This window comes from Atractosteus spatula, chromosome 3 (assembly GCF_055471065.1).
Source record: "Atractosteus spatula isolate fAtrSpa1 chromosome 3, fAtrSpa1.hap1, whole genome shotgun sequence".
Lineage (NCBI taxonomy): Eukaryota > Metazoa > Chordata > Actinopteri > Semionotiformes > Lepisosteidae > Atractosteus > Atractosteus spatula.
Window position 1 is genome coordinate 2,090,982 of NC_142708.1, and position 14,627 is coordinate 2,105,608.

Below are 14,627 nucleotides of genomic sequence, written 5' to 3' on the forward strand. Positions count from 1 at the left end.
GGGTGTGGGTGGGTATCTGTCTGTATGTGTGTGGGTGTGGGTGGGTATCTGTCTGTATGTGTGTGTGTGGGTGTGGGTGGGTATCTGTCTGTATGTGTGTGTGTGGGTGTGGGTATCTGTCTGTATGTGTGTGTGTGGGTGTGGGTGGGTATCTGTCTGTATGTGTGTGGGTGTGTGTGGGTATCTGTCTGTATGTGTGTGTGTGGGTATCTGTCTGTGTGTGTGGGTGTGTGTGGGTATCTGTCTGTGTGTGTGTGGGTGTGTGTGGGTATCTGTCTGTGTGTGTGGGTGTGTGTGGGTATCTGTCTGTGTGTGTGTGGGTATCTGTCTGTATGTGTGTGGGTATCTGTCTGTATGTGTGTGGGTGTGTGTGGGTATCTGTCTGTATGTGTGTGGGTATCTGTCTGTATGTGTGTGGGTGTGGGTGGGTATCTGTCTGTATGTGTGTGTGTGGGTGTGGGTATCTGTCTGTATGTGTGTGTGTGGGTGTGGGTGGGTATCTGTCTGTATGTGTGTGGGTGTGTGTGGGTATCTGTCTGTATGTGTGTGTGTGGGTATCTGTCTGTGTGTGTGGGTGTGTGTGGGTATCTGTCTGTGTGTGTGTGGGTGTGTGTGGGTATCTGTCTGTATGTGTGTGGGTGTGGGTGGGTATCTGTCTGTATGTGTGTGGGTGTGTGTGGGTATCTGTCTGTATGTGTGTGGGTGTGGGTGGGTATCTGTCTGTATGTGTGTGGGTGTGTGGGTATCTGTCTGTATGTGTGTGGGTGTGTGTGGGTATCTGTCTGTATGTGTGTGTGTGGGTATCTGTCTGTGTGTGTGGGTGTGGGTGGGTATCTGTCTGGGTGTGTGTGGGTATCTGTCTGTATGTGTGTGTGTGGGTATCTGTCTGTGTGTGTGGGTGTGGGTGGGTATCTGTCTGGGTGTGTGTGGGTATCTGTCTGTATGTGTGTGTGTGGGTATCTGTCTGTGTGTGTGGGTGTGGGTGGGTATCTGTCTGTGTGTGTGTGGGTGTGTGTGGGTATCTGTCTGTATGTGTGTGGGTGTGGGTGGGTATCTGTCTGTATGTGTGTGGGTGTGTGGGTATCTGTCTGTATGTGTGTGGGTGTGTGTGGGTATCTGTCTGTATGTGTGTGGGTGTGGGTGGGTATCTGTCTGTATGTGTGTGGGTGTGGGTGGGTATCTGTCTGTATGTGTGTGGGTGTGTGTGGGTATCTGTCTGTATGTGTGTGGGTGTGTGGGTATCTGTCTGTGTGTGTGGGTATGGGTGGGTATCTGTCTGTGTGTGTGGGTGTGTGTGGGTATCTGTCTGTATGTGTGTGGGTGTGGGTGGGTATCTGTCTGTGTGTGTGTGGGTGTGTGTGGGTATCTGTCTGTATGTGTGTGGGTGTGGGTGGGTATCTGTCTGTATGTGTGTGGGTGTGGGTGGGTATCTGTCTGTATGTGTGTGGGTGTGGGTGGGTATCTGTCTGTATGTGTGTGGGTGTGGGTGGGTATCTGTCTGTATGTGTGTGGGTGTGTGTGGGTATCTGTCTGTATGTGTGTGGGTGTGGGTGGGTATCTGTCTGTATGTGTGTGGGTGTGGGTGGGTATCTGTCTGTATGTGTGTGGGTGTGTGTGGGTATCTGTCTGTATGTGTGTGGGTGTGGGTGGGTATCTGTCTGTATGTGTGTGGGTGTGGGTGGGTATCTGTCTGTGTGTGTGTGGGTGTGTGTGGGTATCTGTCTGTATGTGTGTGGGTGTGTGTGGGTATCTGTCTGTATGTGTGTGGGTGTGTGTGGGTATCTGTCTGTATGTGTGTGGGTATCTGTCTGTATGTGTGTGGGTGTGGGTGGGTATCTGTCTGTATGTGTGTGGGTGTGGGTGGGTATCTGTCTGTATGTGTGTGTGTGGGTGTGGGTATCTGTCTGTATGTGTGTGTGTGGGTGTGGGTGGGTATCTGTCTGTATGTGTGTGGGTGTGTGTGGGTATCTGTCTGTGTGTGTGTGTGTGGGTATCTGTCTGTATGTGTGTGGGTATCTGTCTGTATGTGTGTGGGTATCTGTCTGTATGTGTGTGGGTGTGGGTGGGTATCTGTCTGTATGTGTGTGTGTGGGTGTGGGTATCTGTCTGTATGTGTGTGTGTGGGTGGGTATCTGTCTGTATGTGTGTGGGTGTGTGTGGGTATCTGTCTGTGTGTGTGGGTGTGTGTGGGTATCTGTCTGTGTGTGTGTGGGTATCTGTCTGTATGTGTGTGGGTGTGTGTGGGTATCTGTCTGTATGTGTGTGGGTGTGTGTGGGTATCTGTCTGTATGTGTGTGGGTATCTGTCTGTATGTGTGTGGGTGTGGGTGGGTATCTGTCTGTATGTGTGTGGGTGTGGGTGGGTATCTGTCTGTATGTGTGTGTGTGGGTGTGGGTATCTGTCTGTATGTGTGTGTGTGGGTGTGGGTGGGTATCTGTCTGTATGTGTGTGTGTGGGTGTGGGTATCTGTCTGTATGTGTGTGTGTGGGTGTGGGTGGGTATCTGTCTGTATGTGTGTGGGTGTGTGTGGGTATCTGTCTGTATGTGTGTGTGTGGGTATCTGTCTGTGTGTGTGGGTGTGTGTGGGTATCTGTCTGTGTGTGTGTGGGTGTGTATGGGTATCTGTCTGTGTGTGTGGGTGTGTGTGGGTATCTGTCTGTGTGTGTGTGGGTATCTGTCTGTATGTGTGTGGGTATCTGTCTGTATGTGTGTGGGTGTGTGTGGGTATCTGTCTGTATGTGTGTGGGTATCTGTCTGTATGTGTGTGGGTGTGGGTGGGTATCTGTCTGTATGTGTGTGTGTGGGTGTGGGTATCTGTCTGTATGTGTGTGTGTGGGTGTGGGTGGGTATCTGTCTGTATGTGTGTGGGTGTGTGTGGGTATCTGTCTGTATGTGTGTGTGTGGGTATCTGTCTGTGTGTGTGGGTGTGTGTGGGTATCTGTCTGTGTGTGTGTGGGTGTGTGTGGGTATCTGTCTGTATGTGTGTGGGTGTGGGTGGGTATCTGTCTGTATGTGTGTGGGTGTGTGTGGGTATCTGTCTGTATGTGTGTGGGTGTGGGTGGGTATCTGTCTGTATGTGTGTGGGTGTGTGGGTATCTGTCTGTATGTGTGTGGGTGTGTGTGGGTATCTGTCTGTATGTGTGTGTGTGGGTATCTGTCTGTGTGTGTGGGTGTGGGTGGGTATCTGTCTGGGTGTGTGTGGGTATCTGTCTGTATGTGTGTGTGTGGGTATCTGTCTGTGTGTGTGGGTGTGGGTGGGTATCTGTCTGGGTGTGTGTGGGTATCTGTCTGTATGTGTGTGTGTGGGTATCTGTCTGTGTGTGTGGGTGTGGGTGGGTATCTGTCTGTGTGTGTGGGTGTGTGTGGGTATCTGTCTGTATGTGTGTGGGTGTGGGTGGGTATCTGTCTGTATGTGTGTGGGTGTGTGTGGGTATCTGTCTGTATGTGTGTGGGTGTGGGTGGGTATCTGTCTGTATGTGTGTGGGTGTGGGTGGGTATCTGTCTGTATGTGTGTGGGTGTGTGTGGGTATCTGTCTGTATGTGTGTGGGTGTGGGTGGGTATCTGTCTGTATGTGTGTGGGTGTGGGTGGGTATCTGTCTGTATGTGTGTGGGTGTGTGTGGGTATCTGTCTGTATGTGTGTGGGTGTGGGTGGGTATCTGTCTGTATGTGTGTGGGTGTGGGTGGGTATCTGTCTGTATGTGTGTGGGTGTGGGTGGGCAATGGGATGTTGGTGTGGAAGTGTGGGTGTGTGTGGGTGGGTCAGGATGTGTGTGTGGGTTGGTAAGGGTGTGTGAGTGGAAGTGTGTGGGTGTGTGTGTGGATGTACAGTAGGTGGAGTGGTGGTGTGTGGGTGTGAGGAGGAGGTTGTGGGTGGGTCAGGGTGTGTGTTGGTGGGTGCATGTGTGGGTAAGGGGTGTTGGTGTGGGTGTGTCAGCAGGTGAGGGTGTGTGTGGATGTGTGTCGGTGTGCGTAGGTGTTGGTGTGTGGGTGTACGTTACTATCACTGAGAGAAAAAAACTTGAGAAAATGTCCCCACAAACACAGCAACTCTGGACAAATGGATGAGGTGAGCAAGTGTCCACATCCTCATCTTTCTTTTAAAAAAGCAAACAGAGTCTTCTGTTAAATCGTAAAGTGATAGAAAATATTTGTGTCTGTGCCCTCCCTGCACTGCATTTTGTCTGGATGGAGCACATTCTCGTCAGCAAAACCGGAACGAGAGCCGATGAGAATTGCTCACAAGGATGGGAACACAATCGCCAGTGTATGAGTGTGCAGGGCTTGCAGGCACCACGGGCAGAATGTATGTTTGTAATTATCTGGGAGCAGTTCGCTTTTCAGATAATTTTTGTGAAACAGTCTTGTAAGACCGACAAGTCATTAAATCCCTTTGTTTCAACTTGTAATATACAGTATAAATGAGATTCCACAGGGTGTGTGCGTTGTAGCAGTGTGATGTGACCTGGTATGAGATATAATGACTATAATCACAGAGAGATGTGATTGCAGCACTCCTGGTCTCTCAGTTGTCTTCAGTTCAACTTTGCTCCTGATAATTTTTTTAGGTGTCAGCATTAGCTTTTGTGTTGAAAGTGAATCACCCTGCGACTGGCCAGCGTCCGAGATGTTTAAACAATGCTGGAACATTGCTGCTAAACACATCTAATCCACTTTTAAAACTAAAATAGCCACATACGAGCTAGACTGTACTCAGTTTCTCTCTATATAAGACGCGTTTAACTGCAGTATGGGGGAGATTTGGTTTTGAATACAGTTATGATAGCTCTTTTAAACACTACCTTGGAGAGTGAGAATCGATCTGGACCCATTTATCTGGTATTTTCTGTGGTGACCCTTAGAGAAACAAAACAAGGGCGGCAAGGGGTGAGAATTTACCAGCGATAATGAGTGAACTATGAATGATGCACCTTTGCCTGTTCGCTTTGTTTACCAGCCTTTGCTCCAAAAAAAATCGCCAGCGAGCCGTCTTGAGCACGACAGAAGAGTTCCAGGGCAGAGTTCTGACAGCTCCCGCGCTCGCCGAGCCGTCTGCCGGGCTGTCTGCGGGCTTTAATTAAGACGTGTTCAATGGAAAGCCTCCCCTGCTGTGTCACAGGCCAGTGATCAGACACTTTCAGATGGTCCAGCCCGTGACTTTGACCTTCCGCGCGGTCCAGTGTTCCCTGGGGAACCGTTCAGCTCATGAGCTCTGATTTCACACTTCTGCAGCGCCTGGGCTCTCCGAACAATGACATGGAGACAAAGCCCTTTAGAGCCCGCATCACGGGAACTTGCTTAAATTGGAAACTAGAGAGGTGTCAAGGAACAAGGTTATGGGCTACAGAACAGTGCCTTTAATAAAGAGCTCACAGCCCCGATTCACTGCATAGAGGGCTCTCCCCCAAGCACAATTAATTGAGGCATTTATCTGGAGCACCAGCAGTGTGTTGTGCAGCGCTCATGATAAATATCTGCTAAACAAATACTAAGTAAACGGAAATAGAAAGGTGCAGGCATTTCTTGTGTCTTTACCTCCCAGCAAAGATTCGTTCAGATTCTTATCTTGGAAATTGCGCCGGTAAGTTAGACGAGCCCGAAAATTAAATTTAGCCTTTAAAACCGTGGCGGGGAGTAAACACTACCCATTGCTGCCAGGCCTGCAGGAGTTATTATTCCGTTCTTTTGTGTTGGGGGTTGTTTAAGACACTGTAGAGTCCCTTCTACAGGGCAGCTAAGAGTGTTTTTAAAAGTGTTGCATGGAGAGCTGGTACAGAGGACAAGAGAGATGTGACTGGAAGCAAGCGAAGTTACTGTAAAATTGCAGTAGAGGCAGGCGGATTAACGCTGGTGAAGAAGCAGTCTTGCACAGGGCATCAAATGAACAATTAGGACAGGCTGAGGTGATCAGTAGTTCCTGTAGGCTTTTTCATTGTCTTTTACAATCTCTGAGAGAGCCCTCCCTGGACGTGGTTTGGTAAAGCATTTGTTTACTTTGAAATCCGCAAGAACAATCTCCAGCCCCCAGCAGTGCCGTGCTCATTAAAGGGCTATATCTCACTGACACCTGCAGTGTGCTAGAGAAGAATGCTAACACTTCTTTGTGAATACGGTCCATTGTCTCTCTAATAAAGTTTGTTGTAGTGCCTGAAATTCTCTCTGGATTGCCAATGTCCAAAAAAACTAATTTTACAGTAATGGCTTAATCCTTGGATGAGAGAATTTAATTTGATAACCCATACTATCATGCCCTGTATTACTATGAGATAATGCTGTGTAAAATAGAAGGGTCTGCTGGCGAGTCTTGGGTATTGCCAAACATGCTAACGACCACTAAGTCATTCTTCTGGTGATTCGAGGTGTGCTAGGCTAGCTAGCTACTGTACAATACACACTGCAACAGATGTTTCACGTGACTTATATTGGCCAGAACCTGCTTTAATGAGAAGGTATCTGCTTTATTATCCTTTAATAACAAGGATATGGTAAATGTGAAAAGGTTAGCAGCTTATTGTAAGAATCGTAAAATGTCACAAAGATGATGGATGTACCACAGAATGTTGTACACTGTACTGTACAGTATGTGGCAGATCATATACAGTATGTCCAGTACAATATTTACATTACAGTCTTTTAAGGAAAATGCTTTGTCTGTGTCATGCATTTAACTTAAGGCAGTTGAATGTGTAATTTTTAAATAAGGAATACGTTCAAAAATAATGTAACTGTTCAGAAAGGCTGTGACCTCTGCGCTAGAGCCTCTGTATTTTCTCATTCTTTTTGTTTAAAGAGAAAAAGAAGATGTTGAAGCTTTAAACAAGAGCAAAACACATTTAAGAGTGTTTATGCCTTTGGTGACATTTTCTAGACAATCTAGTTGTAAAAAGGAGTAAAAAAAGCACAACAGCCAAACAAGGTGAGCTATGCAGGATTTAACTATGAAACACAATGTAGATTTTGTATTTGTAGAAGATATATTATTGATATACTAAGATTCAATGCAGTATTTACAAATTGAATACAAATAATTCCTTACTTTCTTTGGATATTCAATAGTTATAACTGTCCTTGCATATCAAAATTTGATTTTTACAATTTCCATTAAACATTATTTGCAACATTTAAAAAATATGTTTCTGCTGCATGACTGAAGGCTTTTTAAATGTTCTTTTAATGTAAAATTGCTGAATATGTGTCCTTTGTGATATTGGTTTAATGCAACAGCAATCTGATTATGTCTATATATATACAGATATGGATTATGATGCTTTCATTTTCAAGATGTAAGGCATGGTTATCAAAACATAGTTTATGCACCATGGCTCCCTGATCATTGTGTATTGTTTAAGTTAATATGCACATTAACCTCTCGCGTACTTATGGATCGATATGTTAGTTTGGTGAATGTGCCTTCTAGACAGCAGTGGCTTTATATTGATTGCAGTGGCATTTATTTAGTATATTCAATGAATTGCCCAATTGTGCCATAACATTTGGATAAACTCATAGGAATCAATAAGAATATATTATGTTGCTCACACAGTGTGCATTCATAAACACACCCTGTGGTCTAAGATTTAAATTGCTTTCCCGTGCTTTGTATTTTTTGGGATTTACAACAGACTTAAAATGTGTTTGATCAAGTCTTATGTGAAAGTTATTTTGTTTTTGATAATTTTGATCATCACGTTTTTTTTATGATGCACGTAAAGCCTTTAACAACTAAACTTTTTACATAAATTTCAAAAAGAAAAAAAATATTTTTACATTAGCTGCAGTTTTTTGATCTGCTGGTTTTTTTACATTTTCCTTAACCCCAGCTCTAAACTGACTGCTGTGCATATGCAGTAGGATGCTTCGCTAGCAGTGGTTATGTAGCTTGCATTGAGAGAATTTTGCAATTAGTTTTCTTGCTTTCTTGCTTCTTCTTGTTTTTTCATATTTCATATTTGTATTTTTACTAAACTAAAATTTTTATTTTTAAAAGCATCTACAGTACACATTTTGTTTCTTTTTGAGGAGCCTTTGTTCTGACCCAAATATCGATGAAGGGTTCAACCCCATTCTTTCTCTGTTGGATTCATTAACAGAAATCTTACCTGCCTAGCTGTTCTGATAATATTCTGATATTCAGCACAGGGATGTTGAAAAATATGACTATGAAAAATTTCAGAGCTTTCCTGAGCAGAAGGCATGTGAGCGCAGTCATCGATATAAGTTAATGAGAGTCAAGGAATACCTAGTAAGAGCCAGGAGTCAGGTGTCTATATGCTATCCTCTCCTTAAATGATGCGCAGTACTGAAATAGTTGTTCAGCAAAGTTCGCATTTTAGCTCAACAGCACAGCCATGGCAATGCAAAGTCTTTCAGTGACGACACTTGTGCATTTTTTAGATTGGATTTTGCACTGACTAGCAGAATGTCTGTGTGGGCCTATCAGTCCCTAACAGCCTTATGTCCCTTACTTAAAACAACCAAAATTAAAAACCTAACATCCAGGGTTTATCCTTTCGCCTGTTTTACTTGTTTAATGTTGTCCACTTAAGAATTCTGACAGTAAAATCTGCATGACTCCACCAAGGACAGATGGCATTTTCACTGAGTAGCGCTGTGGGCTATGCAGCTGAAGACTTTATCTTCTTGTGACTGTGTACATACAGTACAGGAGATACAGCACGTGTTTCTGGGCGATGATATTGTAATGTGAAAATAGATCCCGGCTTAACCCATGGTCTTGTCAGAGATCGGGAAGGTTGTAGCTATCTTCCTTCCAGCACTCCCCAGCCGGTTTATCTGCGAAACGTCATTCGCGTCTCCCTGTTTCTGGTCACTGGATTAATGCGGGAGTAAATAAGCAAACTCTGTGATAAAGTTAATGCATCTCTTTTATCTTTTGCTCTGTTTCCCCTTGTAGGCAAAAGCGACCCATTCTGTGTGGTGGAGCTCAGTAACGACAGGCTGCAGACTCACACGGTCTACAAGAACCTGAACCCGGAGTGGAACAAGGTTTTTACTTTGTAAGAGCAGCCATGCTACAAACTGTAGATGCTTCTGTCCAGACACTACCTTGTTCCTGTGATGTGCTCCTATGCAATTTAAACATACCGAAAGGTCTTAATATACATAAGCCAAGGCCCCTTGAATTTTAAGCTCATGCAAATCAGCAGCTTTGCTTTTTTAATTAATTGGTTCATATTTTGAATACTCAAATAATATCATTCCTATTTTCTGAAATACTTTGACATTTATGGTTAGCTAAAGTACGGAGAGAATTCTAATACTTTATTGATCTCTTCGTCAAAAAAACCTCTCCACGCGTTGGCTCTGAGGACAGGAATATGAAGAATTAAAGGTGACTTTAAAGATTTCTGGGCTAAAACGAAAGTTCCCAAAGACAAGGTGTAGAGATGAATTAAGATTTTAGAAATATAATTGTAAGGATGTGTGTAATTATCAATGACGAGTTCTGATTTGTTCATTAATTTTATATGTATTCTTTAGAAGACAGTTTATGATGTATTGTGAATAGATTATATTCAGATTACCTTGGCTTCCCTGCAATTTTTTATGACATTTTCTACAAAACCATTGGATTGTGAATAGAACTGTGACTGAATTAATACATAAAATGCTTCTTATTCCTTGATATTTTTTTATTAATTTGTTATTATAGCTTATCTGTTAACTTGTGGTTACAGGCTTGTAGTCTGTCTCCACTCAACTATCAGTTTGTTTTTTTTTGCAATTTTGTTTAAAAATTATTCAATTAAAGGTTAATTACAAACAGAATCAATATATTAATCTTGATCACTTACAATTAATGAAAGTGGATTTTTTTATTCAAACAAGTTTCTTTAGAATTCAGGGGAAATATAAAAATAGATTTTTTTAATTGCAATGTTTGTGTTTATTTTGTGACCTATTTTTTCATGGAATTCTAATTACTGTTGTTAAATCTTATTTAGCAAATTGAGTCTTAACAACTTACTTTATTATTAGAATTGTCTCTGTCAATGTTTTTAAATTCTTAGTGGTTTTTTAGATTAAATTATGCACTATGGAGAGTAATACAAGATTTATTATTGCAGAGAAAAGATTTTAGTATTTTTCATACCATTAATGCCTGGAATGCTTAAAAGTATTAAAAATAATAAGTTTAAAAATAACACAGATTGTTTTTTTCTATTTGTATCTAATTTCATATCCATTTTTTTCTGCTCCTTTTAACTGAGAGCTAAATAAATAAAAAAAATGCTCTTGCTTAAATCCTGTTCCCCATTATTAAGCATCAGTGCTGCGTCTGCTCGTGTTGTTTCATGTTTCAGAACGCAGTTTAAATGGCATGAGAGTTTTTACTTGTTTATTTCTGGTTTAAACCATGTACAATTAAGCTGCATCTGAGTATCTGCAGATAAAAGAGTTTATTTTTGTGCATGGTCTTGTAATAAAGGCCTTCTCGTACCTGTTAAATGCCTCAACACAATTTGCCATCCTCTTTTAGAGATTACTGGAATGGTTCTGAAATGTTTCACTGTTTTAAAATTGTTTAAGTGCAGAAACAGCTCTCCAAATTTTTGTGCAATGAATCCTTCCTATTGTTGCTTCAAAGACACCAAGCAGATGACTCTGCAACTTGTTATTCTTCACTCAACAGCAACATTAAAGACATCCACTCGGTCCTTGAAGTGACAGTTTATGATGAAGACAGAGATCGAAGTGCTGACTTTCTGGGCAAGATTGCCATCCCGTTGTTATCTGTAAGTCTTGTGCGGATGGCGCAGTTCTTTGTCTTTTTTTTTAAATGTCCCTTTCGGGGAAAAAAAAAAATCCTTGCTTTGTCTGTCATTTTTCAACCGAGATTTGTAATCATAACACAAAGAAAAAAATACAGAAGAAGCACTTAATGTACCCAGCGATGCTGATTCCCCTGGATAGTTAATTTCTCTTTGACAGACTTGCTCCTGGTAATGAACAGGTACTTGTCAGAGTTGCCACAGTTGTTTTGGGTTCTCTGTCAGTTTCAGCAGCTGGGGGTCAGAGGTCGCGGAGGGAGTGTATTCAGTTGGGAGTACGAGACAGACGGCTGTCATGTCCTTCTCCCGCAGATTCAAAACGGCGAACGGAAAGCCTACGTCTTGAAAAACAAGCAGCTGACAGGGCCAACAAAGGGGGTCATCTTTCTGGAAATAGATGTGATTTTCAATGCTGTAAGTCTTTTTCCCGGGCTCCCCCACACACACTTTTTTTTTCTGTCTTGTTTTTTTAATTACTGAAGACCAGCGTCTCCCTAATGCCTTTATTTGCGATTTATAGGGGACTCATGTCATGCCTGCAGCTCTGCAGGCCCTTTTTAAACGCTGTGAGAAAGAGCGAGCGCTGAGCACCCTGTCCTGAGCCCGGCTCTGACAGATCCTGTGTGTGTGCCGCAGTGTGTGTCTGTGTCTACGGCAGCTCATTCATCTGCTAATTAAACACTTGCTAGTTTTATTCGTATGCGGGTTTTGATAATGACATGCGTAGATTAACCCCGTGAGAGATCACTCTTTCTCTGCCGACACCCTTCCTGTCGAAATCGGCACGGCAGATATGTTTTGCGGATCCTTAGCCCATCGAGCGCGGTGTTGACTTCTCTTCGTGTGTTTATCCCTACAGGTAAAAGCTGGTCTGAGAACTTTAATACCGATAGAACAGAAGTATATTGAGGAGGAGCCAAGAGTCTCCAAACAGGTATTATTATACTAATTGTCCTTTAATACCAGTAGGATGAAGGCCCAAACCCTTTATTTTTTGTGACAGACATCAAGCCCCAAAGCGATGGGCGGCATGGGACATCAGCGAGAGCGCAGCGCTCTGTGAATGTTTTTTTGTGGGGGGTGAATAGAAACGTCAAGCTGTCACCAGTATGGCCTTGTCAGTAGAGAGGCCGGCCTACTGGTTTTCAGCGAGGCTGCCGAAGCCCCAGTTCATTGTCGCCGGAGTGAATGCGCTCCAGCAACAAAGAGCTGGATTGAAGAGGTGGTCCAAATGAGACACAAAAACGTTGTTTGGACAAAAACAGCCGTATTCTGCAGCTCTTTGTGAGGGGCTGCTGGGCCCTGCGCAGACTCTTGCAATATTGTGTGTGTGAGTCTGCATTTGTTTTTGTGCTTTGGTAACAAAAATGGTGATTTCTAATGCTAGAATAACAATGTCGCAAATTCTGTGAGATTGTAGGAGGGACTGCTTGCAAATTTATTTTGTGCTCTTTAGTTTCTTAAGCACTCATTTTTTCAAGTCCTACAAAAAACAACGTTTTAAGGTTTATTATGTCTTACACTGCCATGTCTCAGCACTGTTGTTTTCCTCTGTAATTCCTCTGTAGTAAACCAAAGAAACTTTCCTTCCAAGTATTACAACATGTGTTACAAAGTGCAGCTCAAAGCCCCTTGTGTCTGATTTCAGTGGTGGTCTAGGGACAAGGCAGGGATTCACTATCACAGTAAACCCTCAGTTTAACGGACTTCATTTTCGCAGACATCAGATTTCTTGGACAAAGTCTGCTAAAGAGTATTTTTGTCTGAAAAAGCAGAAATACCTGACTTTCCTCTCAAGAACTAAGAGATGCACAGATTAAAACACAGTGAAAATGAGATTCGTCATACAGTAGGTTTAAAATATTGATGGTGCCCTGTAGGGGTAGGTCAGTTGTTTACGATGTGTATTGTTTGGGTTAATCATGCTTTCAGAAATGTTATATATAAAGTTTTAGACACATGAAAGAAAGAGCTTGTATATTTATGATAAAAGGGCACAGGAGCAAATGTCATGAAATGTATTGATTGCAATTGTTAAAAAAAGTCAAATCCAGAAAGCATATACTGTATATAGTATATAGTATGTCTATATATACATATATATTTATATTCTCATATACTGTAATGGTGTGTTTTTGATGTGAAAAAGCGTCAGTCGTGCCTTAACGTGCTTTTATGTACAGTTGGCAATAACGTACACCTCTTCCCGACTATTAGTTAATCGGTCAAATTAGTTAAAACGAGGGCATACTGCTAGGTTTCTTGGGTGCATGGTCTTTCTCTCACCTTCCTGCCCTCTTGTAAAGATTCTCAGTGTATCCCAATTACAGCAGAGAAAGTGCTAATAGTATAAAACAACTTTTTTAGTTATGCTGTAAAATCAATCAAGCCTTCTTTTTAATCTGCACTAAGAGGACAGGAACTGCACACAAAAGCGATTTGCAACAAAGTACCCAATTGTGCTAAATGGGGAGAAAATTCAACTGGAGTATTTCATACTTGCAGTTACAAATTTTTCCACCCTGCATTTTAAGGCCCATGCCTCTGAAATTCATCTTGATGTCAAGATGAAGTGAGTCATGCCTGAGCTTGAACTGAACGAGTTCCTCAGCTGCGTTGTGACAACATAAATTCTAGTTGCCTAGTCTTAAAAAGGTTAGTCATGCGTGAGGGTCCTTTTTCGGAAAACGTATTCTACCGTGGTAAGTTATCCACATCTATTTTGTCAAAGGAGAATAGGATTGTTTCGGAAGACCTGCACTGCCTTCCTGAATCCCAGCTCCAAGGACTCAGTTTCGCCCAACTGTGTCCTGCCAGCTTGCCTGTGCTCCCGAGAGCAGACGGACGGGCCTGTCTCTGTTGGAGTGTGGGAGGGCAAGAGCTGAAATACCACCATGCGATTGGTTCAGACCTGGAGATCACTGGCGGATCCGTCTGGGAATTGTTTAGCAGTTTCCTGTGGCCCATACTGCCCGGGCCTCTGGAGCTCTTCCCCAGCTGGGCCTCTCGGAGGAGAGCGTTTCTCTGAAGGCGTCAGGCTGCTGGGAGGATCTCCTTGCCCCGGTCAGCAGTTCGCGGCCGAGTTGCTGCCAGGAGCTCGCGGCCGTACTCCAGTCAGCAGCTTGCGGACGTACTCCGATCAGGAGCTCGCGGCCGTACTCTGGTCAGCAGCTCGGGGCCGTGTCGCGGTCAGCAGCTTGCGGCCGTACTCCGGTCAGGAGCTCAGGCTGGCTGGCTCCTCTAACCCCCCGACGCCTCGTGTCTTTGCAGCTGCTGCTCCGTAACTTCAACCGTGCGAAGCGCTGCGTTGTGGCTCTCCTGAGCGCCGGCTGCTACGTCAACAGCTGCTTCGAGTGGGAGTCGCCGCAGAGGAGCCTCGCTGCTTTTCTGGTAGGCCTGCAGTCTGCAGTCCAGTTAACTAATTATCTAATGAATTAACACTTCACCCCCACCCCTCCTTATTGCTGGTTTCCTCTCGAGCCGAACCTCTGCCTTCCAGTGGAGCAGCGCTTGTCATCACCCAGAGTTCATAATCATTGAAACCCCGAATGCACAGCCTACCGGTCACTGGGCTCCGTAAAGCAATCCTGAACTGAATAAGAGACAAGAATGTGTTTCAGAAAGTCAAAGTAACGGCATACCGGTTTCGATAAAGCAAACATTAAATAGCATACAGTATGTGAGCTTTTAAACATCGGTCCGGTGTTTTCTGGTCTGGTATGACTATATCTTTCAGTCCCTGAATAGCACAGCTTATTATATATATATTTCTAGGTCTGTCCATTAGCTCTTTAACAGAGAATCTGAAAGTGAAAATAGATGGTTACCCAAAGGA

At 43.5% G+C, this 14,627-nt stretch overlaps 1 protein-coding gene across 3 annotated transcripts in view; it reads left to right on the forward strand.

Annotated features, from left to right (window-relative positions):
* The window catches only part of mctp1a (multiple C2 domains, transmembrane 1a), a 215,668-nt gene that overhangs the window by 124,396 nt on the left and 76,645 nt on the right, over positions 1–14,627 (forward strand). For 2 of the 3 annotated variants that reach the window (XM_088910243.1, XM_088910245.1), the window contains 5 exons: positions 8,914–9,016; positions 10,654–10,756; positions 11,105–11,206; positions 11,652–11,726; positions 14,063–14,182. In XM_088910243.1, coding sequence (XP_088766369.1) covers positions 8,914–9,016; positions 10,654–10,756; positions 11,105–11,206; positions 11,652–11,726; positions 14,063–14,182 — 503 coding nt within the window. The remainder of the gene's footprint in view (positions 1–8,913; positions 9,017–10,653; positions 10,757–11,104; positions 11,207–11,651; positions 11,727–14,062; positions 14,183–14,627) is intronic. The other variant, XM_088910244.1, reaches the window with a different exon arrangement.